At 47.7% G+C, this 26306-nt stretch overlaps 1 protein-coding gene and 1 long non-coding RNA gene across 5 annotated transcripts in view; one reads left to right on the top strand and one right to left on the bottom strand.

The window, feature by feature from the left end:
- Positions 1-26306, bottom strand: part of LOC148128374 (uncharacterized) — a 452998-nt gene that overhangs the window by 96582 nt on the left and 330110 nt on the right. The window lies entirely within an intron of this gene.
- Positions 1-26306, top strand: part of DPP9 (dipeptidyl peptidase 9) — a 74380-nt gene that overhangs the window by 27692 nt on the left and 20382 nt on the right. For 3 of the 4 annotated variants that reach the window (XM_087922627.1, XM_087922626.1, XM_087922628.1), the window contains exons 12-21: positions 100-265; positions 3346-3425; positions 6484-6636; positions 8422-8557; positions 9873-10018; positions 12492-12638; positions 14701-14853; positions 17714-17856; positions 18967-19078; positions 22304-24072. In XM_087922627.1, coding sequence (XP_087778753.1) covers positions 100-265; positions 3346-3425; positions 6484-6636; positions 8422-8557; positions 9873-10018; positions 12492-12638; positions 14701-14853; positions 17714-17856; positions 18967-19078; positions 22304-22396 — 1329 coding nt within the window. In that variant the 3' untranslated portion in view covers positions 22397-24072. Of the gene's footprint in view, positions 1-99; positions 266-3345; positions 3426-6483; positions 6637-8421; positions 8558-9872; positions 10019-12491; positions 12639-14700; positions 14854-17713; positions 17857-18966; positions 19089-22303; positions 24073-26306 lie in introns of those variants that run through there. The other variant, XM_087922630.1, reaches the window with a different exon arrangement.

The following is a 26306-nucleotide window of genomic DNA, read 5'->3' as shown; positions in this document are numbered from 1 at the left end:
AACTCGCCTAACAACTGTCGGCCTCCGATCCAGGCATGTTTGAATGGACGGTCCTTGGCATCTTCTGTCGTTTTTCTTTCTTCTTCTTCTCCCGGGTAGGTCCACGACATCTTCTACCCTTTCGCCCAGTCAGAGGAGAAGGAGGATGAGCTGACCTTTCTCCGAGCGAATGAATGCAAGACGGGCTTCTGCCACCTGTACCGAGTCACAGCCATCCTGCAGCGCAAGATGTACGACTGGACTCAGCCGTACGTGCCTAGCAAAGGTGAGAGAGCTGAGGGCGCTTGGACCTTCCTTGGCACTTGATTCTTGGGATACGGTAAAGAAAGCAGAGCCCGCTCCTTCCTAGCACTGATGAGGCTACCAAGCTGGGTCATGAAATGTCTGTAGGAACGTCGTACTCCTCCTCCTCCTCCTCCTCCTCCTCCTCCTCCTCCTCCTTCTTGCAAATTCCATTCCCTTCTAGTACTGATGACATTACTTAGTTGGGTCATGAAACGTCGGCAGGAAAACGATGAAGCTCAAAGAATGCCAAGAATTCCACAGTCGTTGTCATCGTCCTCCTCCTCCTCCTCCCTCTCCCTGCAGATCCCACTCCCTTCTAGCACTAATGATGTTCCCTAGTTGGGTCATGAAACGTCTGCAAGGAAACAGCCAAGCTCAGAGAGCATCAGGGACCCACCGTTGTTCTCCATGACCACCTCCTCCTCCTCCTCTTCTTCCTCCTCCTCCTCCTCCTCCTCCTCCTCCTCCTCCTCCTCCTCCCTGTAAATCCCACTCCCTTCTAGCCAGGGGTGGGATTCAAATTTTTTAACAACTGGTTCTGTGGGCGTGGCTTAGTTGTTGGGCATGGCTTGGTGGTCATGTGACTGGGTGGACGTGGCTTGGTGGTCATGTTATTGGCTGGGCGTGGCCAACTTAATGTCACTCACATCGAGGCACGCATCTCCTCGCCTGGCCTCTCATGACTGTGGGGATGCTGCAAGAGTCGTAAGTGTGAAAAAGGGTCATAAGTCACTTTTTTCAGTGCCATGGCAACTTTGAATGGTCACTCCACACAAGCAAAGTACCAGCAAAGGAGGAGGAAAAAACTCCAGAGAAGTTCCTGAGACAGGAAGTCTAGTCCTGCCAAAAATGTAATAAGGGTTAACGGAGAGGCAGTTTCTGTAAGCAACACCAGAATGTTTCCTTCCTGCCTTCCTTACAGGATTAGGCCAGTAAAAATTTCTTCTAACATCTGGTTCTCCGAACTGCTTAGAATGTTAACAACCGGTTCTAGCGAATAGGTGCAAACTGGTAGAATCCCAACCCTGCTTCTATTACTGATTTGGGCCAGGAAATATCTGCAAGAAAACAGCCAAGCTCAGAGAGCAACAAAGACCCCACAGTTCTCCTCCTCCTCCTCCTCCTCCTCATCTCCCTGCAAATCCCACTCCCTTCTAGCATTGATGATGCTCCCTAGTTGGGCCAGGAAACATCTGCAAGAAAACAGCCCAGCTCCGAGAGCACCAAGGACCTCACAGTTCTCCTCCCCCTCCTTGCAAATCTCACTCCCTTCTAGCATTGATGATGTTACCTAGTTGGGTAATGAAACATCTGTAAGAAAACAACCAGTGCTCAGAGAGCACCGATCCCGATTTGGAATATTTTAACACACAATAACTTCCCAACAAAGTTTTGTTTGCATTGCTTTTTTCATTCTTGCTTGTTTTTTAACAAATTGGTTTCGGTAGGTACTGAAAATTTCATGTGTGTGTGTACATTACTCACAACTCTAATTGAACCTAGAATTGTGGTCATTTAGTGAGTCCCCACACGAGTGCCTGATTTTACACATTGTGGGGGCAGTCATTAAGTGAATGCAACAGCTGTAAAACGAATCTATTATACCCAGTAGGCATTTTGGCTGCCCAAAATCCGGTCATGTGACCACGGGATGTTGCAAACGGTTGTAAATGTCAGCCTGTTGCCAAGCACCCAAAATACAGTCTTGTGACAATGTGGGGAGTGGTGTGGCCGTTGAAATTTTCGGAATTGCAAGGGGTTGGACTAGAAGACCTCCAAGGTCCCTTCTGGCTGATTGAAATTGAAAAGTACCTCAGGTAAGGGGGGGGGGCGTGTTTCATAGTCACTTCAGTCAGTCACTAACTGTCCAGTCATTTAAAAACCATAAAAGCCACTAAGCACATTTTTAAAAAGCGACAAGGGAAGTTGAGAACGAGAGAACAATGTGAAGTTGTTTTGCCAGCTCGGTTGTGGGTTGAAGAATTCTCTTTCTGGGATTGCATGAATGTCTTGATCGAGCAGAAATGCTTCTCGATTCGTGTTTGTTGGCTCCTTCCAGGCCATGAGTTTTTTTTCTGGCTATCTCCCTCCTGAGCCTTTCAGAAAAAGGATAATATTTATAGCACCTGGTTGAGAGGAAAAGTCCTGGATGTCCCCTGAGCTTGGTGGTTCTCCTGCAGATGTTTCACCACCCAACTATGTAACATCGTCAGTACTGGAAGGCCATGGGTTTTGTGTTGAGGAGGAGGAGGAAGATGGTGGGGTCCTTGATGCTTTTTGAGCTTAGTTGCTTTCTTACAGATGTTTCACGACCCAACGATGTAACGTCATCAGTTTTAGAAGAGAATGAGGTTTTTTGGAGCAGAGAAGAAGGAAAAGTAGAAGAGGTAGTTGACCACGATGACAACTGTGGGATCTTCGCTGCTCTCTGAGCTTGGCTGTTTTCTTGCAGACATTTCATTACCCAGCTAGGTAACCTCATCAGCGCTAAGAGGGGATTGCGGTGTTTGCTGTCTATATACAGAGGCCTGCACCACCAGCTCAGACTGTCAATCAAATAGTAAACATCAGTCAATTCAGGGAACTACTAATGGAAAAAAAAACACCAACACTGACAGGGCAAACCACTTGTGTACAAACAGAGAGTCAATCCCACTCTTTTCTAGCACTGATGATATTACCTAGCTGGGTCAGGAAACGTCTGCAAAAAAAATAAACCCAGCTCGGAGAGCACCAAGAATTTCTCCTTTCAGAAATAAAGCAGAACGGGAAGTATTCCCACTTCATTTTAGACTTCACAGGGAGCAAAGCATCCTGTCCTATCGCAAAGGCACTTTAAGGAGGTCCCAAATGGGAAGGTGAACCCCCCCACAAGCGTTCTGCTCCCTCCGGCTTCGTTTTAAGGTGGACCAATCCAGAGGTCTCAGCAGGTCTTTGGAAGATGGGATGATGGAAGGTGTAGTCCAGCCAATGACGGCTGGTGCATTGCCCTCACGGCTGATTTCGGGGAGTAGCTGTGGAATGGGGGCCCCCATGCCTAATTCTGTTCTGTCATTTCAGGTGACTTCAAATGCCCCTTGAAGGAAGAAGTGGCCCTCACGAGTGGAGAATGGGAAGTTCTGGCCCGACATGGGTACAAGGTACGAAGTCCCTTCCCCTCCCGGTGAAAATGCCATTTCTGGTCTTTGTGCCGTCTCTTCTCTGGCTTCTGGTGGATAGTTTCCTTCAACAACAATCAGAGAGACAGTTTGGTGTAGTGGTTAAGGCACCAGGATAGACACCAGGAGTTGCTGAGTTCTAGTTCTGCCTTAGGCAGGAAAGCAGACTGGTGACTGCGCCAGTCACCAGGAGACGGTGAGTTCTAGTGCTGCCTTAGGCGTGAAAGATAGTTGGGTGACTTTGGGCCAATCTCCAGGAGACGGTGAGTTCTAGTCCTGCCTTAGGCATGAAAGATAGTTGGGTGACTTTGGGCCAATCTCCAGGAGACGGTGAGTTCTAGTCCTGCCTTAGGCATGAAAGATAGTTGGGTGACTTTGGGCCAATCTCCAGGAGACGGTGAGTTCTAGTCCTGCCTTAGGCATGAAAGATGCTTGGGTGACTTTGGGCCAATCACCAGGAGACGGTGAGTTCTAGTCCTGCCTTAGGCATGAAAGATAGTTGGGTGACTTTGGGCCAATCTCCAGGAGACGGTGAGTTCTAGTCCTGCCTTAGGCATGAAAGATAGTTGGGTGACTTTGGGCCAATCTCCAGGAGACGGTGAGTTCTAGTCCTGCCTTAGGCATGAAAGATAGTTGAGTGACTTTGGGCCAATCTCCAGGAGACGGTGAGTTCTAGTCCTGCCTTAGGCATGAAAGATAGTTGGGTGACTTTGGGCCAATCTCCAGGAGACGGTGAGTTCTAGTCCTGCCTTAGGCATGAAAGATACTTGGGTGACTTTGGGCCAATCACCAGGAGACGGTGAGTTCTAGTCCTGCCTTAGGCATGAAAGATAGTTGGGTGACTTTGGGCCAATCACCAGGAGACGGTGAGTTCTAGTCCTGCCTTAGGCATGAAAGATACTTGGGTGACTTTGGGCCAATCACCAGGAGACGGTGAGTTCTAGTCCTGCCTTAGGCATGAAAGATAGTTGGGTGACTTTGGGCCAATCTCCAGGGGACAGTGAGTTCTAGTCCTGCCTTAGGCATGAAAGATGCTTGGGTGACTTTGGGCCAATCTCCAGGAGACGGTGAGTTCTAGTCCTGCCTTAGGCATGAAAGATAGTTGGGTGACTTTGGGCCAATCACCAGGAGACGGTGAGTTCTAGTCCTGCCTTAGGCATGAAAGATAGTTGGGTGACTTTGGGCCAATCACCAGGAGACGGTGAGTTCTAGTCCTGCCTTAGGCATGAAAGATAGTTGGGTGACTTTGGGCCAATCACCAGGAGACGGTGAGTTCTAGTCCTGCCTTAGGCATGAAAGATAGTTGGGTGACTTTGGGCCAATCACCAGGAGATGGTGAGTTCTAGTCCTGCCTTAGGCATGAAAGATAGTTGGGTGACTTTGGGCCAATCATCAGGAGACGGTGAGTTCTAGTCCTGCCTTAGGCGTGAAAGATAGTTGGGTGACTTTGGGCCAATCACCAGGAGATGGTGAGTTCTAGTCCTGCCTTAGGCGTGAAAGATAGTTGGGTGACTTTGGGCCAATCACCAGGAGATGGTGAGTTCTAGTCCTGCCTTAGGCATGAAAGATAGTTGGGTGACTTTGGGCCAATTACCAGGAGACGGTGAGTTCTAGTCCTGCCTTAGGCGTGAAAGATAGTTGGGTGACTTTGGGCCAATCACCAGGAGACGGTGAGTTCTAGTCCTGCCTTAGGCATGAAAGATAGTTGGGTGACTTTGGGCCAATCACCAGGAGATGGTGATTTCTAGTCCTGCCTTAGGCATGAAAGATAGTTGGGTGACTTTGGGCCAATCACCAGGAGATGGTGAGTTCTAGTCCTGCCTTAGGCATGAAAGATAGTTGAGTGACTTTGGGCCAATCATCAGGAGACGGTGAGTTCTAGTCCTGCCTTAGGCGTGAAAGATAGTTGGGTGACTTTGGGCCAATCATCAGGAGACGGTGAGTTCTAGTCCCGCTTTAGACATGAAAGCCAATTAGGCAATTTTGGGCTGATCACCAGGAGACGGTGAGTTCTAGTCCCGCCTTAGAAATGAAAGCCAGCTGGGAGACTTTGGGCCAGTAACTCTCTCTCAGCCCAGGACAAACCCCTTAAAAAAAAACTTTGTCAAGACAACAGCAGGGACTTGTTCAGGCAGTCACCAGGAGACCAAAAAATGACTCAAAGGCTCACACACACAGACACACAAACACTGTTTTACCTTAGCAGCTTTTTCCAATTGGTAACCCCTTCTTTTGCCGAAGACGGTACCTTGGGCAGAATGTACTATTAATTGCAGGATCTATTCATTTATTCAAGATGCAGACTCTGGGATCTTTCTGCAACTAAGCTAAGCAGGTTCCAAAATAAAGCCAGAACGGCAGCCATGATCAAAACTGGTCCAGAGCTTTGAAAATGATACCACCGCTGCCATTTTCATCCCAACTGTACAGATAACTTTTGAAGCTAAGGAGTAGAACAGGAATAGCAATAAGAATAGTTGGGAGGGACCTTGGAGGTCTTCTAGTCCAACCCCCTGCTTAGGCAGGAAACCCTACACCACTTCAGACCAATGCTTGTCCAATCTCTTCCAGTGTTGGAACACTTACAACTTCTGGAGGCAAATTGTTCCACTGATTAATTGTTTTAACTGTCTCTTTATTTCTAGACTGAATCTCTCCTTGATCAGTTTCCATCCATGATTCCTTGTCTGGCCTACAGGCGTTTTAATAAATAGCTTGACTCCCCTTCCTCTCTGTGGCAGCCCCTCAGATATTTGAAGATGCTATCCAGTCTCCCCTGGTCCTTCTCTTCCTTAGACTAGCCAGGCCCGGTTCCTGCAACCGTTCTTCATAAGTTTTAGCCTCCAGTCCTCTCATCATCCTGGTTGCTCTTCTCTGTACTTTTTCTAGAGTCTCAACCTCTTTTTTTTATATCGTGGCGACCAAAACTGGATACAGCTGAAATGAATTCTGATTCTGCCTCCCACAGTTCTGTCTCAGAGCAATTTTTCACGTGCGCTTCTCAGCTTCTCCCGTCGTCTCTTTCTCTTTGTCTCTCCAGATTTGGGTCAATGAAGAAACGAAGCTGGTGTATTTCCAGGGCACGAAGGATACCCCTTTGGAACATCACCTCTACGTGGTCAGCTACGAATCTCCTGGCGAGGTCGTGCGACTCACCACCTTGGGCTTCTCCCACAGCTGTTCCATGAGTCAGGTCAGTATCTCCGTGTCTGAAGGTTGAACTCTGGGAACCAATCCATCGGGGTCAAAATGAAACCCGCAACCCCCTGGTAGACGTCTCCGGAGGTTCTCAGGCATCCAGGTTACGATTGTCCCCAAAAAAGTGCTTTTTCGAAAGGATTTTCTTACATGAATGAATTCTTCATCGGCCGGGCGTGATTAGACACGCGAGGAATTTGTCTTGGTGCAAATGCTTTCAGTGTACGTAAAAAAGAAAAGATACATTCATCAAGAGTCAAGAATCATAAGATATAACACTTAATGATAGTCATAGGGTACAATAAGCAATCAAATTCTACCCTGTTTCTCCAACAATACGGCCTCCCCCAATAGGAAGTCCCAGCCTGTTTTATAGGCATGAAATGAAATTAAAGTCCCTCCCCCCAAATTAAGGCCTATATTAAAACATGCAAAATGGGGGGGGAATGGTGGGGGGGCTTGCCGTTAGGAAGTACTTTTGTTGCACACCTGGATATGGTGCTGCCTGCATTGACCCCGATACGAAGTGCCCCACCAACACCGAGGTCAACATCCAAGCCGTCGCCGCCTGCCCGAAGATGCAAGGGGGGGTGGAATTAAGTCACCCCCGAAAAGACGGCCTAGCCATTTTGGGGAGGGCTCAAAAAAGAATAAGACCCGGCCTTATTATGTGAGAAACACGGTACTAGGAAACAGCCAATATAAATTGTAAGGATACAAGTGACAAAGTTACAGTCATACAGTCACAAGTGGGAGGGGAAGGGTGATAAGGAGTGATGAGAAGGTTAATAGTAATAGTAATGCAGACTTTGTAAATAGTTGGACAGTGTTGAGGGGATTATTTGTTTAGCAGAGTGATGGCGTTCGGGGAAAAACTGTCCTTGTGTCTAGTTGTTCTGGTGTGCAGGGCTCCATAGCGTCGTTTTGAGGGAAGGAGTTGAAACAATTTATGTCCGGGATGTGAGGAGTGTGTAGATATTTTCACAGCCCTCTTTTTGACTCGTGAAGAATACAAGTCCTCCATGGAAGGCAGGTTGGTAGCCATTGTTTTTTCTGCAGTCCTAATTACCCTCTGAAGTCTGTGCCTGTCCTGTTGGGTTGCAGAACCAAACCAGACGGTTATAGAGGTGCATGTTCCAGGATAATGTCGCAGGATCGTATCTGGATCGGTCACCGGCACCTTCTCTGATCTTTCGGATGCGTACTGGATCCCACCTTTAGGAAACTTCTCTCGAGCAAAGCGTGAGCTCTTCCGTGTGCGGTGTTTCTAGTTCCTCTTGTATGGTGGCTTTTCAACTCTTGCTTCCTCGCTTGTGTTTTTGAGAGTCCCAAACTCATCGATAGCCTCACACTGCAAACGGACAAGGATGCACGCTCAGTTTTGCAACTGCTGTGGGGGTTGGACAAGCAGGCGCAAAAACAGCCCGAGAAGTGATTGAAGCCTGGGAAACAGGCCCCTCATCAAACAACGGGAGGGCTGGTTTACCGTCAGGCTGCCAAGTACTTGGAAGGCGAGGGCTGGGCAGCACAAACCAATGATAGCTTGTCCCTTAAAATCCAGCCACCCACACACCACAATCACCATTTAAGAACAGACACCATACAAACGCCGCATACAGAACAGCTCTGCTAGAGAGAAATTCCCTGAAGATGGACCCTAGTACGAGTCCAAAAGCTCGGAGGACAAAACCTCTGTTTTCAGTGTTGTGGGTATATACCAAATTGTGTGTTTATTTATTCAAAACGAGGATAAAAGTTATTCTCTCCTCTCCTCTTGCAGAACTTTGACATGTTCATCAGTCACTACAGCAGCGTCAGGACCCCTCCCTGTGTGCACGTTTACAAGCTCAGCGGCTCAGACGAAGACCCCCTCCACAAGCAGCCAAAGTTTTGGGCCAGCATGATGGAAGCAGCCAGTGAGTCAAATTTGGGCCAGGCGTCCCGAATTGAAGCCGCGGGGATCGAGGTTGGGTGTCCACACGCAGGCGGCCAAGCTTCGCTTTGTGGTCTTAGGGCCAGCTTCTCTGTGGAACTCAGGGGGTGGGGTGGGGTGGGGATTTGGGATTGTCTGGTTCTGCCCCACCCTTTCTACTCGATGGACATTAATGATTTAATTTATGAAATTAGATTAATATGAATATATGTATATTGCTGCCCAACTGACGCATTGGTGACTGGGTGGCTTGCAGCCTTTAAAAATTCACCACATAAAAACCCCCTCTCTCCCCCTCTCTCTCTCTCTCTCTCCCTCTCTCTCCCTCCCTCTCTCCCTCTCTCCTTTTCCATCACTCTCCCTGTCTCTTTCTCTCTCTCTTGCTTTCTCTCTCCCTCTCCCCCTTCCTCCTCCTTTTTCTCTCGGTCTCCCATTCTTTGTTTCCTTCCTCCTCATCACTCTCACTCTCTGTCCCTTTCTCTCTCTATTTCTCCATCGCTCTCTCTCTCTCTCTTCCTCCTCCTCTCTCTTTCTCTCCCACTCTCTTTGTCTCCTTCTCCATCACTCTTTCACTCTTTGTCTCTTTCTTTCTCTCCCTCTCTCTTTCTCTCTCCCTCTCTTTCTCCATCATACTCCCTCTCTCTCTCTCTTCCTCCTTTTTCTCTCTGCCTCCCACTCTCTTTGCCTCCTTCTCCATCAATCTCTCACTCTCACTGCCTCTTTCTCTCTCTCTCTCTACCTCTCTCTCCATCACTCCCACTCTTTCTCTCTCCTTTTTCTCTCTGTGTCTCTCTGTCTTCCGTTCTTTCTCTCTTGTCTCTCTCTCTCTCACACAAACACACACTTGTGACAGCAACAACACAAATCAACCACTCAACGGCCTCCGTCTCATTGGCCCCCTAGCAAAGCCACGGTTTTAGAGCCTTAACAGAAAAGCCAGAGGATGGAGACCCCAACCCTCGTTCAGGGGAAATGACATTCCATAGAGAAGGGGCCACCGCCAAGAAGGGCCCTTTTGCGCGCCAGCACTATAGGCAGTCCTCGACTTAGCGACCAGAATGGAGCCCCACATTTTTCTTGCTAGCGGGGAAACATTTGTCGAGTGAGTTTCGCCTCGTTTTACGATCTTTTGTGCCGCAGTTGCGAAGCGAATCGCCACAGTTAGGAAGTTCAGTCCCGTGGTCGTGAAGTGGATCTGGCTTTCCCCATCGACGTTGCTTGCCACAAGGTCGCAAAAGGGGGAAATCACGCGAGGATGGCCAAGTGTGACCCCCCGCTCTGCTTCCCGTGTTTTGCAGGCTGTCCTGCGGATTACATCCCCCCCGAAATCTTTCATTTCCACACCCCGTCGGATGTCGAGCTTTACGGGATGGTGTACAAGCCACATGACCTCCAACCTGGGAAGAAGCATCCCACGGTGCTCTTTGTTTACGGTGGGCCTCAGGTGAGCGAGATTCTCAAGTCATCCAAGTTCTGGTTGTCCTAAAGGTGCTTTTTTCCCCCCCTTTTTCTTTTATATATAAATAACCTTTATTGAAAAGTTAAAACATTAAAACACAAATTACAATACGAATATTTAAAATGAAGGGGTTGCGTATATTACAATCAATTTTGACAGTGCTTACATTTCAATTGTTCTTCCAGTGCATATTTTATACTCCCAATTGTTCTTATATATTTATATACATCTATCTTTCTAAATTATACATTCCTTATTTATTTAATTGCTTGTTTCTATTATTTATCCAGCGATACCACTTTTCCCAAACTGTATAATAATCTGAGTCTTCCTGCTCTTTTAATTCTAATGTAAGTTTGTCCATTTCCGCGCAATCGAAAATCTTTTGGATAATTAAACTATCTTTTTTTTTCCCAAATTTTTTTTTATTGATTTTTAAAAAACCAACATAAACAAACAAAACACGAAAACATAAAACATCTTTTTTGAAAGCGGCTTGATCCCGGGATAATTAAACTATCTGTTGGCATAGAATCTCCTTTCCAACATTGTGCAAGTGCTAATCTCGCTGCTGATATTATATGCAGGATTAGATATTTTATCTCTTTTGCATAATTCTCTTTGATAATTCCCCAGAGAAGTATTTCTGCTTTAAATTCTATTTGGACTTTCGTAATTCCCTTTAACCATTTTCATTTTTTTGGTCCGATATTTCTTAATTTTTGGACCTAGCCACCATACATGAAAGAAGGTGCACCCTGTGACTGCTTACATTTCCAACAATTTGGGCTTCAATTAGGATACATTTTAGCCAATCTCGAAGGGGCTAGATACCACCGGTAGCACCTCAAATATGCTTTTTTTTCAAGAGGCAACTGGGCTTTCTGTTTTTGTTTTTTTTTCCTTCGAAGATGTTTCCCTTCTTATTCGAGAAGCTTCTTCCTGATTCTTTGCAGGCAGCTGGTCATTTGCATTCTTTTAGAGCAGGGGTCCCCAACCACTGGGCCCTGGACCGGTACTGGTCCGTGGATCATTTTCTACCGGGCCGCCATCTTGTTTTGACGAGAAAGTGCTTCCGGGTGAGCTTTTCCGGTTGGAAAGCGGCGTTTGGGTCCTGAAGGAATCCTCGCGCCTTAGTTTCATCGAAGGGGGCGGCAACGAAACTAAGGCGCGAGGATTCTTTCAGCACCCAAGGCAAGGCGAGCCGAGCGACCGTCCCGAAGCCCATCGACAAGGGTACAAAGGAGGAGTTGAAGGTGGCAGGGAGAAGCGGGGGACGGCTGGCCGGCCGGTCGCTCGGCTCGCCTTGCCTTGTCATGCGTCCTGATGCTGGTACCGGGCCGCGGATCATTTTGTGATGCCGGTAGCGGGCCGTGGCACAAAAAAGGTTGGGGGCCACTGTTTTAGAGCACAGATGTCAAACTTGATTTCACGGAGGGCCACATTAAAGTTGTGGCCAGGGTGGGCATGGTCATCATGACCTCGCTCATGTTGGGGGCGCCTGTGCTGGGCCGAATGCTCTGCCACAAAAATGGGCTCCAACCGTCGTCCAACGTGGCCCCCTCAAATTCCCTCATTGCCGGCAGAGGGCTGCAGGAGGCCATCACGGCTGACAACGAAGCGTGGGAGGACTGCACACAGCCTTCCAGAACTCCCATGTTTGTTGCATATTACATGAACTGGAATAGAGTTTAGTAACCAGGTCAGCCAATGAGAGCTGAGTTGAGGGCTGAAACTTAAAGAGAGAATCTAGGCTTGGTTTCTCTCTCTTCTGTGCTCAGCTCTAAAAGGAAAGAGAGACTTCACTTGCTTGCTTGTCTGCCGGACTAAAGTGAAACTGAGGTCCGTTTCTGGGGTTCCTGCTCTGAACCTGTAACATGTCTGCTTCTGTTTGAGTTTGCTCCGTGTTGGAGAAATCTACAACGGGTATTGTAAAATTGACTTGTGTTTATGCAGAAGTTAACTGAAGCCTCAGCCACCTGCGTTCATTTTTCCGGCACTGAATTTACGCTGCCATAACTTTGAACAAGAGCCACCGCAGGCCGATCCTGGGCCGTTTCCAGGGCGGCCTCGCAGGCCAAATCTAAGCACCCCGCAGGCCGGATCCGGCCCACGGACCTTGAGTTTGACACCCCTGTTTTAGAGAGTCATTGAGGCCACTTCGAAGTGGACCCGAGTTAGGATACAGGTCAACTCCCAAGTGGCCTCAACGACTCTCTCAAAAGAGGCAAATGACCAGCTGTCTGCAAGGAGTATCCATTCTTCCATTTTCCCAACATCCAGTCCGAGTTGAAGAAGCTTCTCGGCTGAGAAGCAAAACCTCTTCAAAGTAAAAACAGCTGCCTCTTGAAAAAAGCACCTTTGGGATTCTACCTTGGCAACATTTTCAATATCCCTCAAAGAGCTGGTTCCCTTAACAGACGGGGGCCTTATTTCTCCTCCTTTGCTCGTCTCGTAGGTCCAACTAGTGAATAATTCCTTCAAAGGGATCAAGTACCTGCGGCTGAACACGCTGGCGTCCCTCGGCTACGCCGTGGTGGTGATAGACGGACGAGGCTCATGCCAGAGAGGCCTTAAGTTTGAGGGAGCTCTTAAGAATCAGATGGTAAGTTCTCTCCTTGCCTCCGTCCTGTGGATCTGGCCTCCGTTTTGCAATTCCGACAGGGTAAAATATTATATCGGCCTAGGTTATATTATCCAGAGGTGGTATTCAGCCGGTTCGGACCGGTTCTGGAGAACCGGTAGCGGAAATTTTGAGTTGTTCGGAGAACCGGCGAATCCCACCTCTGACTGGCCCCGCCCCCATCTATCCTCCGCCTCCCGTTGAGTCCCAGCTGATTGGCTGGGTCTCCTTTGGTTGCCTTGCAGAGGAGAACGGAGCTGGAAAGCAGGTTAGTGGGGTGGGGAGGGAAGGGGGATTTTTACGGTAACCTTCCCCTGCCACGCCCAGCAAGCCACGCCCAGCAAGTGAAGCCACGCCCACAAAACCGGTACTAAAAAAAAGAAATCTTGAATCCCACCACTGATACTAGCCTATTGATATATCCTCGTCGCGTTCTTTTCCATTGTTTATTTTATCCTCTTGCAAGGAGTCCTCGGTTTACGGCCGCAATCGAGTCCAACCCTTGTGTGTTGTTAAGCGAGGCATTTGTTCCCTTGAGGTTTGCCCCCTTTTACGATTTTACTTGCCAGAGTTGTTCAGTGAATCCTTGTCGTTCTTAGCAACACAGTCGTTAAAACGAAGCAGGGTGTCCCTGTTGATTTTCGTGGTCGGAAGGTCGCAACGGGGGAATCACGTGGCCTTGGGACACAGCAACCGTCATAAGTACAAACCCTTTGCAAAGCATCTGAAGGTTGATCACATGATCGTGGTCACATGGTTTGAGTGGTGGCCTGGAGGTGGATCTCTCGCCTCACAATCAGGAGGCTGTGAGTTCGATCCTAGGTAGGAGGCAGGTATTTCCCTCTCTGGACACAATGAGAATATCTATATCTGCTGAATATAACTCTGCATTGGTGACAGGAAGGGCATCCGGCCAGTAAACACTCCATTCAGCTGCCGCGACTCCGCCCCACAAGGGATTACGGTGTCGTTAAAAGACTATAATGATGAAAAATGGGACTTACGATCATTTTTCAAACTTTTCAAAGATTGTTATGACATCCCCATGGTCACACGATCATCATTCCGATGCTTGGCACCTGACTCACATTTATGACGGTCACAGGGTTGCGGGGTCACACGATCCTCGTTTAAAACCTTCTAACAAGCAAAGCCAACGGGGAAAGCCAGATTCAATTAACAGTCGTGTTAACTAACTGTTCTGACCCAAACCTTGTTCCAAGGAAGCAAACGCCAAACGGAGGTAACAGCAAAATGTTTTAATTCTTTATGAATTCCATTTCTTCCCCGTCAAAAGGCTGTTTCCAATGAATTGTCTCTGATAAGAACGAACCTTGCCAAGGTTGTCCGAGGCTGCCAAGAACACTAAATAAAGTTGCCAAGAAATATTTCAAACCCAGAGAATCTCCAAGCACCAACCAAGATATTCCAAACGTCCACAAGGCTTGAGTGCAAAAACTTCTTTGCTTCCTGCAAAGAACTCCGGTGTCTCAGCTGGCTTTTATCTCCTCAGGGAGGGGCCATCACCTTGCAGCCTTACTCCTGAGTCGCCTGTGCTGCTTGCAGCTGCTCTTTCCTTTGAGCAGCCCTCTGCGCATGCATGCTGGGTATAGGCTCCTCGGGGTCCTCTTCCTCATTGCTACCAGCCTCCACAATCTCCGAAGGCAGCACTCCACTCCCTGATGGTCCTGGTCCCATCCCTGCATCACATGCAGACCCCCTCACCCGAGTCCTCGCTCTCCGAGACCTCAGCCATCCACACCTGCTGCCGGCGAACCACAACACTTAACTGAACTGCAGAGGTTCACTTAACGGTAGCAGGAAAAGTCATAAAACAGGGCAAGACTCCCTTAAGAACAAAGTTTCCGCCTTCCTTAACAACAACAGAAACGTTGGGCCCAATTGTGGTCGTAAGCCAAGGACCACCTGTATAGGGTTTCCTGCTTTGAGAAAAGGGAGGCTGGACTAGAAGACCTCCCAAGGTCCCCCTTCCAACCTTTGATTAATTTTTTTTTCCCCTTTTTCTCTGCAATCCCCCTTTCAGGGCCAGGTGGAGATCGAGGATCAGGTGGAAGGTTTACATTACGTCGCGGAGAAATACGGGTTCGTCGACCTCAGCCGCGTGGCCATCCATGGCTGGTCGTACGGAGGTTTCCTTTCCCTGGTGGGGCTCATTTACAAGCCCCATGTTTTCAAGGTGAGCCTTGCTGCCTGGCTGGGACCCGCCGAAAAACTAAAAGGTCTGCCCGACTCTAGAGGGGGGTGGGGCCTACACATCTCCTTTTGCTAGCCGAAGGAGCCAGTGTTGTCCGTAGATGCATTCGTGGTCATGGGACTGGCATGGCTGTATGCTGAGGGCGCCTGGAACACTGTTACCTTGCCATCAAAGGGATACCTGTTTATCTACTCACATTTTGTATCCTATATATGTGTGTGTGTGTGAGTGGTGTCTAAAATAAAACTAAAAATTGGGGTGGGGTGTGCGGGGGATTCTGCCTCTGCCTACCAGCACCCATCTGTATTCATCTGGCTAGTGTCCGGTCAGTGTGTGAGAGAGTTGAGGGCTGTTTGGAAACAGAAGCGATTATTTGCTGTGTGAGCAAGAAGGAGACAGCAAGGAGCCTAGGCGTGGCTTAGCTCAACTGTACTAAAGCTGCTTGGTGCTGTGAAACTAAGACTGAAACCGAAACTCCTCGGCTTGTGTTTTGCATTTGGAAGAGATTTCTTTTCAGGTGGGGAGGGGGAGTAGAACGCTTTAGCATCAGAGCGTGTTAATAATAATAATAATAATAATAATAATAATAATAATAATAATAATAATAATAATAATAATAATATAGGGAATACTAATGCTCTGATGGTCATTTTGAAAAATCTTTTCTTAGTGAGCACCTAGAAGCCAAGAGGAACATAAGTGCCCAATTTCAAATTTGTAGGCTTTATGTTTCTGGAAATTTTGTGGGATGCTTGAGTGGTCTTTTGCTTTTATATATATAGATATATATGTGTGTAAATAAAACAGTATAAATGTATGTTTTATCAATGGGAATAAAATATAAAACAGAAAAAAACATATATCCAAACAGAACAAAAAAAACATGTACAAAAAAGGGAACAAAAGAAAGAAAATGACACAAACTTCCAATATCCCCCCCCAAAAAAGAAATAAAAAATTTGATAAATTAACCTGCCCTTACACAATGGGTCTGCAAATACCGTTTCCCCAAAAATACAGTCTGCCTCGAAAACAAGCCCTAGCTTGTTTTTTCACACCTGCGCCAAATATAAGCCCTACCCCCCCAAAATAAGCTCTAGTTCAGGGTGTCGAACCTTGGTAACGTTAAGCCTGGAGGACTTCAACTCCCAGAATTCCCCAGCCAGCTTTGCTGGCCGGGGAATTCTGGGAGTTGAAATCCTCCAGCAAAGCTGGCTGCTGAAGTCCTCCAGCAAAGCTGGCTGGGGAATTCTGGGAGTTGAAGTCCTCCAGGCTTAACGTTACCAAGGTTGGACACCCCTGCTCTAGTTATTCCCCACTCACCATCTGGCCACGCGGCACGTCATGCGGCTGCTGCTGCTGCTCACGTGTGCCGCAACACAATGCACCACACAGCCTCCTGCCACAAGCCGCACCAGCATAATGAGCCGCCCTGTTGCGAGTAGCTGCGAGCGGCTGCAGAAGGAGTCAGGTTGCGGCACAACCGGTTGTGGCCTGGGAGGCCTGGCTGCGATGGTCCCCTAAGGTAAGTGGGTAAGGCATCCCCCAAAATAAGACCTGGTGCACATTTTGGGGCCCAAAAGAAAATAAAACCAGCTCTTTATTTTCGAAGAAACACAGTAATTTTCTCGTCCTTATTTAACAAGAAGAATATATTATGTATATAATCAACTAGGGTGATTAAAGGCCTGGAGACTAAAACATCGGAAGAACGGTTGCAGGATTTGGGTACGTCTAGTCTAATGAAACGAAGGACCAGGGGTGACATGATAGCAGCCTTCCAATATCTGAGGGGCTGCCCCTAAGAAGAGGGAGTCAAGCTATTCTCCAAAGCACTCAAAAGCAGAACAAGAAAAACAACACATGGAAACTAATCAAGAAGAGAAACTACCTATCTACCCCCAGCAAAACCAGCCAAAATGTTCCAAATACATTACCTAAATATTGGAGATGTAACCATAAACAGGGAACATGCTTTCATATGTGGTGGGCCTGCCCCACAATGCACGGAAATACTGGCAAAAATTAGATTACGGTTAGAGGAAATAACAAGACAGAGAATAAAATCTAAACAACTTTTTTCACTCGGCATGCTAGAACCGAACATGAACAAGAAATATCAATACCTGATGCTCCATATCATAACGGCTGCTAGAATTACTTTCACCCAAAATTGGAAGCAGGCTATGACCCCCACCCCCCCCAGAATCAATAATAATTAATAAAATACATAAATACGTGCTGAGATGGATAGATTAACGAAGTTATTGAAAGATAAGGAAGAAGGAGAGTGTTGTAAAATATGGGATGTCTGGTACGAACAGATAAAAAAAGTTGAATGATAAGCTTATAACATCATAAAACAATAAGGTTTATATGTGTAAATAAATGTAAATAAATATGTACTTATGTATGTATATATAATGCTTAAAATGACGAAGAAGTAAACGCAAAGATGGATAACGTTAATAGAAGTGAAATGCAAATGTATACACTGCTTCAGCAACATAGTAAAATGTGAGCATTTGTTTTTAACTGACGAAACGTTGAGTAAATAAATTTATTTAAAAGGAGAGAAGCAACCAGGAATTAAGGAGAAACTTCCTAAGGGTGAGGACAATTAACCACTGGAACAGCTTTTGTTCCACTGGCCATTCTTCTGACAAGCAAAGTCAACGGGGAAGCCAGATACACTTAACAACCGTGATAAAATTCATAGATGAATTTTATCAAACAAGTTTGCTGTGCAGCAGGTCCGTGTGTGTGTGTGTGTGTGTGTGTATGTGTTTGAAGCAGGAAGACTCCGCTCCGGGTTTAATTATCTTCCGTTCTCCTCCCGTAGGTCGCCATAGCAGGAGCCCCCGTCACCGTCTGGATGGCTTACGATACCGGATACACGGAGCGGTACATGGATGTGCCAGAGAACAACCAGCAAGGCTACGAAGCGGGCTCAGTGGCCCTGCATGTTGAGAAACTCCCTAACGAGTGAGTATTCTGGGAGGATATCTGATGGGGTGGGGGGTGGGGAGCGTGGAGGGAGGGGTACAAGGAGGAGGCCTCCTCAGCAAAATTCACAACATCTCCACATTGAGACGGACAGTCAGGTGAGGTTAGCCAAGGTAAAGATTCCCCTTGCACATAATGTGCTAGTGTTCTGACCCAAATCTGGTTCCAAGGAAGCAAACACGGCACAAAGGTAAACAGCACAACCTTTTAATGTTTCTTTACGAATCCTGTTCCTTCCTGGGTAAAAAGGCTGCTTCAAACCAATTATCTCCAATAAGAAAGAGCCTTGCCAAGGTTTTCGCAAGGCTGCCAAGAACATTACATAAAGTTACTAAGAAATATTTCAAACCCAAAGAATCTCCAAACCACCAACCAAGATATTCCGAACGTCCGCAAGGCTTGAGTGCAAAAACTTCTTTGCTTCCTGCAAGGAACTGCGTTTTCTCAGCTGGCTTTTATCTCCTCAGGGAGGGGCCATCACCTTGCCGCCTTACTCCATGAGTCTTTTCTTTCCTCACTGACCAAGTAGAGACGGTTGACCCTTGTCATATGTGGAAATTATATATTGTGAGTTACATCTGAGAAAATGAAGAACGGAAGAGATTCCGTGTTTATCTGATATATAACCTATAAAATGATTACTGGACAGTTGTATGACTATCTTAACAAACACATTATGTTTTGTAACTTGTTAAGTTTTAAAAGTAAAACGTCACGTCCTTGGCTGGAATGGGGGTTGTATTTCTTGGCTTAAAGATTAATGTAAGAGATCCTAAGTCATCCTGACCCAACAGAAGAAACCTGTTAATGTTCCGTTGCGTTTAGACGGATATAGCAGGAAGAAGCCATGAGAACAAGGGCCGTTTTCTAAGGCAAAGAAAAACGGGGGAAAGGGAATGTTGATGATATCCTTTGCGCGCGAAAATCTCAGATCCAGGTTTGCCTCTTCCGTGGCAAAGCTTTGGCTTTGGTAATGGATATCTTTTGTCTAATCATGGGCCATGAGTCTTGTCTTTCCTCACTGACCAAGTAGGGACGGTTGAAATTTACCCTGGATCATTTTTTCCTCTCTCTCTCTCTCCTTTCCAGGCCCAACCGCTTGCTGATCCTCCACGGGTTTCTGGATGAAAACGTGCACTTTTTCCATACCAGTTTCTTGATCTCCCAACTAATCCGGGCTGGGAAACCGTATCAGCTACAGGTAGGTGAGAGTGCCGGAGATGAGCAGGGCCCCCTCCTGCCCCCTGGGATCAGAAGAGCATTATAGTTGGTAAGGTGCAGGTCCCTGCCAGCTCAGGTACTGGTATTTCTTTAAGTTTATATCCGGGGGGGGTGGTGGTCCTTGGTGCTCTCTTGAGCTTGGGATGGTTTTCTTTCATGACCCAACTAGGTAACACCATTAGTAGGTAGTGGGGTTTGTGGGGAGGAGGGGGAAGGGGAGGGGGAGGAGGAGGAGGAGGATGCAGAGGGGAGAAAGAGAGAGGAAAGGAGAACGACTGTGGGGTCCTTGGTGCTCTCTTGAGCTTGGTTGGCTTTCTTGTAGACCTTTCATGACCCAACTAGGTAACGTCGTCAGTGCTAGGAGGAGGAGAAGGAGCAGGGGGAAGAGGAAAAGACTGTGGGGTCCTTGGTGCTCTCTGAGCTTGGTTGGCTTTCTTGGAGACCTTTCATGACCCAACTAGGTAACATCAGCAGTGCTAGGAGGAAGAGAAGGAGCAGGGGGAAGAGGAAAAGACTGTGGGGTCCTTGGTGCTCTCTGAGCTTGGTTGGCTTTCTTGCAGACCTTTCATGACCCAACTAGGTAACATCATCGGTGTTAGAAGGGGATGGAGTTTGCAGAGAGGAGGAGGACGAATACGACAAATGTAGAGTCCTGGGTACTCCCTCAACGTGGTTGTTTTCTTGCAGACATTTCATGACCCAACTAGGTACCATTATCAGTGCTGGTGGGAGTATTTTTGGGGGGTCCCTTCATTAGGCTGTTCTGTATGGTTAGCCGAGTTGGTAGCATGAGCCACAATCAGAAAGCAAAACTCCATTCCTTTCTACCGCTGATGGTTTGTCACCTGTCCGGTTAACAAACCCCGCCTTAAGAAATACCTAGACACCTGGGTCCTAAATTGAAAAGGGTTTACCAGCTGGAATTCTTGCGCCACTTTCACATCCCCCTGAATAAATCTTGCTAAAGAAAACTTCGTAAAATTCATGAGTGGGAAGGGCAGCTACCAAAACGGACGCATTGCTCTTTTGCGTCGATCAGCCAAACGAGGACTGTTCAGAAAGGATTGCAGAGGTATGAATAGATTCTGTTCCTTCCTTCAAATGGGGGAAGACTCCCCTTTTTTGGGAGGGCCCCAAATAGCACCGAAGACTTACGTACCGCTTCACTGTGCTTTACAGCCCCCTCTAAGCAGTTTGCAGAGTTAAGCATATTGCCCCAATAATCTGGCTCCTCTTTTTATCGGACTGGGAAGGATGGAAGGCTGAGTCAAGCAGGATTGAACTCGCGGCTGTGAGCAGAGTCAGCCTGCATTCCAATCACTGTGCCCCACCAGAGCTTTTGAGGTAGAGATTGTAGATGGAAGAGAGAGAGAGAGAGAGAGAGAGAGAGAGAGAGAGAGAGAGAACATGATAATAATAGCAATAGCAATTAGACTTATATACTGCTTCATATATACTGCTTCACCCTCTCTAAGAAAATTTAAGAGTCAGCCTATGGTGCCCAACAATCTGGGACCTCATTTTACTGACGACGGAAGAACGGATGGCCGAATCAACCCTGAAGCCGGTCAGGATCGAACTCCTGGCAGTGAGCAGAGTCAGCCTGCAATCCTGCATTCTAACCACTGCGCTACCAGGGGTCTGAGCCGTTAGACTTTTGACCCATCCACCGTTGGCCTGAATCTCCTGGCCTCCAGAAGTTACCCTGGAGTTGGAAGTCCGCGTGCATCCCAAAGCCCTAGTGGCACAGTGATTAGAATGCGGCATAGCAGGTTAATTCTGCCGGCTGCCAGCAGGTCGATCCTGACCGGCTCAAGGTTGACTCAGCCTTCCGTCCTTCCGAGGTGGATGAAATGAGGACCCAGATTGTTGGGGGCAACAGGCTGACTCTGTAAACCGCTTAGAAAGGTCTGTGAAGCACTGTGTGGGAGTATATATGTCTCTGAATGTCTGTCTCATCTCCCTCTATCTCCCCATCTATCTATTCAATCATCCATATCTCTCTCTCCATCTCTCTCTCCATCCATCCATCCTCCCATCCATCCATCCATATCTATTTATCTGTCATTTCTCTCTTCATCAATCTCTCTCCATCCATTCATCTCTCTCTCTCTCCATGTACATATATACATAAACACATCCATACACATCCATCCATCCCTCTCTCTACATCTATCCATCCATCCATCTATATCTATCTATCTATCTATCTATCTATCTATCTATCTATCTATCTATCTATCTATCTATCTATCAACCTGCTTAGAGAGGGCTGTTAAGCACTGTGAAGCAGGATAGAAGTCTTGAGCGCTATCCCAGACTAAGAGATTTTAAGATCCCAATGGCTGGAGAAGACTTCGGTTCCCGCATGGGGCAACCCATGCTAGATAGACAGATCAAAGGGCCTGAGAAGTGATGAGGACAGAATCACGAGTGGGGAGTTTCTCCCTGGGTCCTTAGGTGCCACCCTCCCCCCCCCCCAAGGCCACAGGGGACCCCCTGCCCTCCTCCCTGGTAGCTGCTCTGAAAGAATAGAATAGAAATAGGAATAGAATGGGAATAGAATGAGAATAGAATAGAATGGGAATAGAATACAATAGAATAGAATAGGAATAAGAATAGAATAGAATGGGAATAGAATGAGAATAGAATAGGAATAGGAATTAGGAATAGAATAGGAATAGAATAGAATGAGAATAGAATAGGAATAGAATAGAATGGGAATAGAATGAGAATGGGAATAGAATGAGAATAGAATAGGAATAGAATAGGAATGGGAATAGAATGGGAATAGAATAGAATAGAATAGAATAGAATAGAATAGAATAGAATAGAATAGAATAGAATAGAATAGAACAGAATTCTTTATTGGCCAAGTGTGATTGTCTTTGGTACATATGCTCTCAGTGTACATAAAAAGAAAAGATACATTTGTCAGGTCCTCCATGGAAGGCAGGTGGGCAGCCATTGTTTTTTCTGCAGTCCTAATTATCCTCTGAAGTCTGTGTCTGTCCTGTTGGGTTGCAGAACCAAACCAGAGAATGATGGAGGTGCAGGTGACAGACTCAATGATTCCTCCGTAGAACCGTTTCAGCAGCTCCTTGGGCAGTTTTTAGCTCCCTGAGCAGAAAGAGCAAGACCTGAGTTTGCGCAGACGGGCAAAGCCTCTCCTAACCCCGTTCTCTTCCCTCCCTTCGTCCCGCAGATCTATCCAAACGAGCGACACAGTATTCGTTGCCCTGAGTCCGGGGAGCACTACGAAATCACGCTGCTGCACTTTCTTCAAGAATACCTCTGAGAGGGCGGACGGGCCCTCCCCTTCCCCTTCCTCCCGCTCCCCCTCCCCTCCGCCGTGGATAGGCCCACGCGGTTCTCCCCCCCCCCGGACGCTCTGCTCCCAATGCTTCTTTCCAGCCACAGGGCAGCCTTTGAACACAGAGCACAAAAAACCGCCGTGGGAGGGGCAGGGGGGGGTAGGGGAGGCCCATCTCTCCTTGCGCTGGGCCCCGGGGGGAGGCCCCCCCTCCTGTTTCCCAGATGGCGCGGCTCTAACCTTTGGTTGTTTTAATTTTTTTTTTCCCAGCCTCTCTTAGGGCTTTTTTTTTTCTTACTCTGTCCTCCCCCACCCACCCATGTCCCCCCCTCCCCAAAATATTTGCTGCTACTTTCTTTGTGCTGGAAATAAAAGACGGGCAGTTTCTTTCCCTTCCGCCCTCCATCCCACCTCGCTCGCCCCTTCGGCTGTCTGTCTGTCTGTCTGTCTCTCTCTCTCTCTCTCCCCCGGCTAGAGTTCTCTCTGTGTGTGTCTCCCCCCCCCCGTTTCCCCAGCCCTTCCCACCTTGTTGCTGGCTCGGCTCACCCCCCCCTCACCCACCGACCCGCCTCACCGCTCAGGTGTGGGAAGGAGACTGCAGGTGGGCAGAGCGAGCGAGGGAGTGAAAAAAAGAAGAAGAAGAAGAAGGAAGAAGAAACGGAGAGAAAGAGGGGAAATCGACTGGAACGGGAACTCGGGGTGGGGTGAGGATGGGGGGTGTTTGTAAGGGGGCTCTATTTATAAGCATGTGGTGCTGCTGTCTTGGATCTCTTCCCCCCCAACCCCCCCTTCTTTCCAACACCCCCACCCCCTCCCCGCCAAAAAAAGCATGTTTTGAAAGGCGCGAGCCGTCCTTGTTTACCTATCCGGAAAACCAGGCATAACGGTGGCTTGAGTTTGGTTTGGGATTTTATTTTATTTTATTTTTTATTTTATTTTTCTTTTTAAACGAAATTAGCTTTTCTTTTAGCCTTGTGAGATTATTTATGGAAGTCTTTTTTCTTTTTCTTTTTCTTTTTTTTAATTTTCCTCTTTCTGGTTGTGTCTTAATCTCCTTCCTGTCCTGTCTCCACATCCTGCCATTGAGGGAGGGCTCTCTCTCCCCCCCAAACCCGGTAAGTTTAGGCATGGCTTCAGTTCTCTGCCGGTCAGCGACTGCAAATTTTTTGTTGTGTTTCTCTCCCCCCACCGCGCCCCTTTTCCGCTGGACGTCGCTTGTTTGTTCTTCTCCCTGCGGTAGCACCGTCTGTCATACTGCACCCACTCAACACGGACAGCAGTGGGGTGGGGGGGCTTTGTCTTGCGTCACCTCCCCGGAGAAACTCCCATCTGGCTTATTTCTGCCTCCCCTCTCCCCCCCACACACACAAACCCCGCCCGACCGTCTGCTCCCGCTTCGCCCTGGTTGGGATGAAATGGAAAGCCAGAAGGAAACGTCCGACCTGCCCAACAAAACGAGAAAGGAAGAATCTGAACCACACACACACACACACACACACACTCAAAAAAACAACAACAAAAACCCCAACTCACTCTTCTCCCCCCGCCCCACCCAGTATCTTTAAGTGCGTATTATGAAAAGAAAATATTTTTATGGATTCTTATTCTTTTATAATTATGAGTGGTAAGATGTAGTGACTCATTAAACTATTGGAACGAGGCGCACTGTTGCTTTCCCGCCTGGTGTCGTCTGTTTTGTTTTAACCCGTTTCTTATTGTGATTTTTTTTCAATTTTTGAGCCTTGTGGGCCAAAGAGTTTGGGAGCTGAATTCCACACACACACACACACACACCCAGCCTTGGTGGGATTGCAGGCAGTGGTGGCAAATAATAATTCAAATAATTTAACAACCGCTTCTCTGCCCTAACGATGTCTTCCAACAACCAGTTCACCAAACTGCTCATAAGGTTAACAGCCGGTTCTCCCAAACCGCTGCGAACCGGCTGAATGCCACCACTGACTGCAGGAATGAAAAAGAACCGCTGTGGGTAGTCCTCGACTTAACGACCACAATTGAGTCCAGAATTTAATGTCGCTAAGGCAGACATTGGCTAAGGGAATTTTGCCCAATCTTACTATGACTGTTCTTGCCACGTTTGCTAAAAGTCAAATCCCTGCCGTCGTTAAATTAGCAACGGGGGTTGCCTCACAGTCGGGAGGCGGCGAGTTCGATCCCAGGTAGAGGCTAATATTTGCCTCTGCTTGAGCAGGGGGTTGGACTAGAGGACCTCCAAGATCCCTTCGAACTCTGTTGTTCTACGTTCTATGAATCGGGGCTTCCCCGTTGATTTTGCTTGCCAGAGGGTCACAAGAGGGGATCACAGGCAACCATCATAGATAGGAGCCAGTTGCCAAGCCTATGAATTTTGATCATGGATGCTACAACGGTCATAAGTGTGAAAAATGGTCGTAAGCGCCGTTGTAACTTTGAACAGTCACTAAATGGACTCTTGTAAGTTGAGGACTTCCTGTACTTCGAAACCAGATGCTGTTATTAGCTGTTTTAATGATCCTACAGGTTGTGTTTCACTTAAGAACAGTGATCACTTACTGACCACTTGAAATTACAGCCGCCCTCCCCCCCCCCCAGGGCTACTTAAGATCTGGATTTGAAGATCCAATGCCCTGCCCCTTCTCCCCCCCACCCCCCCAGCCACCTGATTGCATTTTGGGCGCTCGGCACCTGACACGCGTTTATGGCTCTTCGTACCATCCTATGTTTACATGACCACAATTTGCAACTTTTTCTGCCAGGAACCGGCATTTCCTTCCCCATTTGCAGACAGTGGGTGCACTTTAAACGACTGCTGCCTTTGTTTTATGACTGCAGTGTTTCATTTTACATCCTTGGTGATTCACGGCTGCCAGAAAAGGTCATAAAATCGCACGCAGACCCATGGCAGCCTCTAAACGACCAGCGCAACATGCAGCCATCGTTCCGGGCTCGATTACGGCCATAAGTCAAGGACTCCCTGTGTTTTCTCCATTGTCTTTACTGTGTTCCTCTCTCTGTCTCCTGCTCCCTAGAAGCCTGAAGATTTTTCTAGCACCCCCTGCTAAATCGTAGGCAAAGCATGTTGAACCAACTGGCCCTTTGCATCCTTTTAGAGCAAACTCTTTGCATCCTTTTAGAGCAAATCATCAAAACTCGATTTCATTGAAGGCCGCATCAGGATTGTGACCTCGGAGGGCCGGAGTGGGTGTGGTCAGCTCGACATCACTCGTGTCAGGGTGCCTGTGGTGGCCCGAGCCCTCGGCCAGAGAAAACAGCCTCCTGAGCTCTGTTTTCGGCTGCAACGGCCTCCTGTAAATAACCCTCTGCCAATGAAAACTGAGTTGAGGCTGCTTGCAGCCCACCCGAGTTCTGTTTTTGCCGGCAGAGGCACCGCAGGCCAGTCTTTCGCCGTTTCCAGGGTGCAGATCTAATCATCCCGTGGGCCGGATCTGGGCCCCGGGCCTTGAGTTTGACACCCCTGTTTTAGAGGGGCGTTGAGGCCACTTGGAGGTCTATCTGTTTTCCTCAGGGTCACCTGAATAGTGCAAAGGGTTCCTGCAGTCTGTACTATTTCTCTGGGAATCCATTGCTACTCCCACACCATACAATTTGGGGTAAACACCCTTTGAATGGGGTGGGAGGAGGAATGGATTTTCAGAGGAAAAAAATTGCAGACTGCAGGAACCAGGAGCACCACTCAGGTGACCCCAAGGACACAGAGAAACCTCCCAGTGGCCTCAACGACCCTGTAAAAGGATGCAAACCACCAGCTGTCTGCAAGGAAATAAATCCTTCCGTTCCCCCACCATCCAGTCAGAGCTGAAGAAGCTTCTTGGATGAGAGGCAAAATGTCTTCAAAAGGAAAAAAAAAACCAGAAAGTCCAGTTGTCTCCTGAAA

This window comes from Pseudonaja textilis, chromosome 1, assembly GCF_049901715.1.
Source record: "Pseudonaja textilis isolate UNSWEBS1 chromosome 1, rPseTex1.2, whole genome shotgun sequence".
NCBI lineage: Eukaryota > Metazoa > Chordata > Lepidosauria > Squamata > Elapidae > Pseudonaja > Pseudonaja textilis.
The sequence above is the reverse complement of the archived record's forward strand: the minus strand, read 5'-3'. Positions and strand labels throughout refer to the sequence as shown.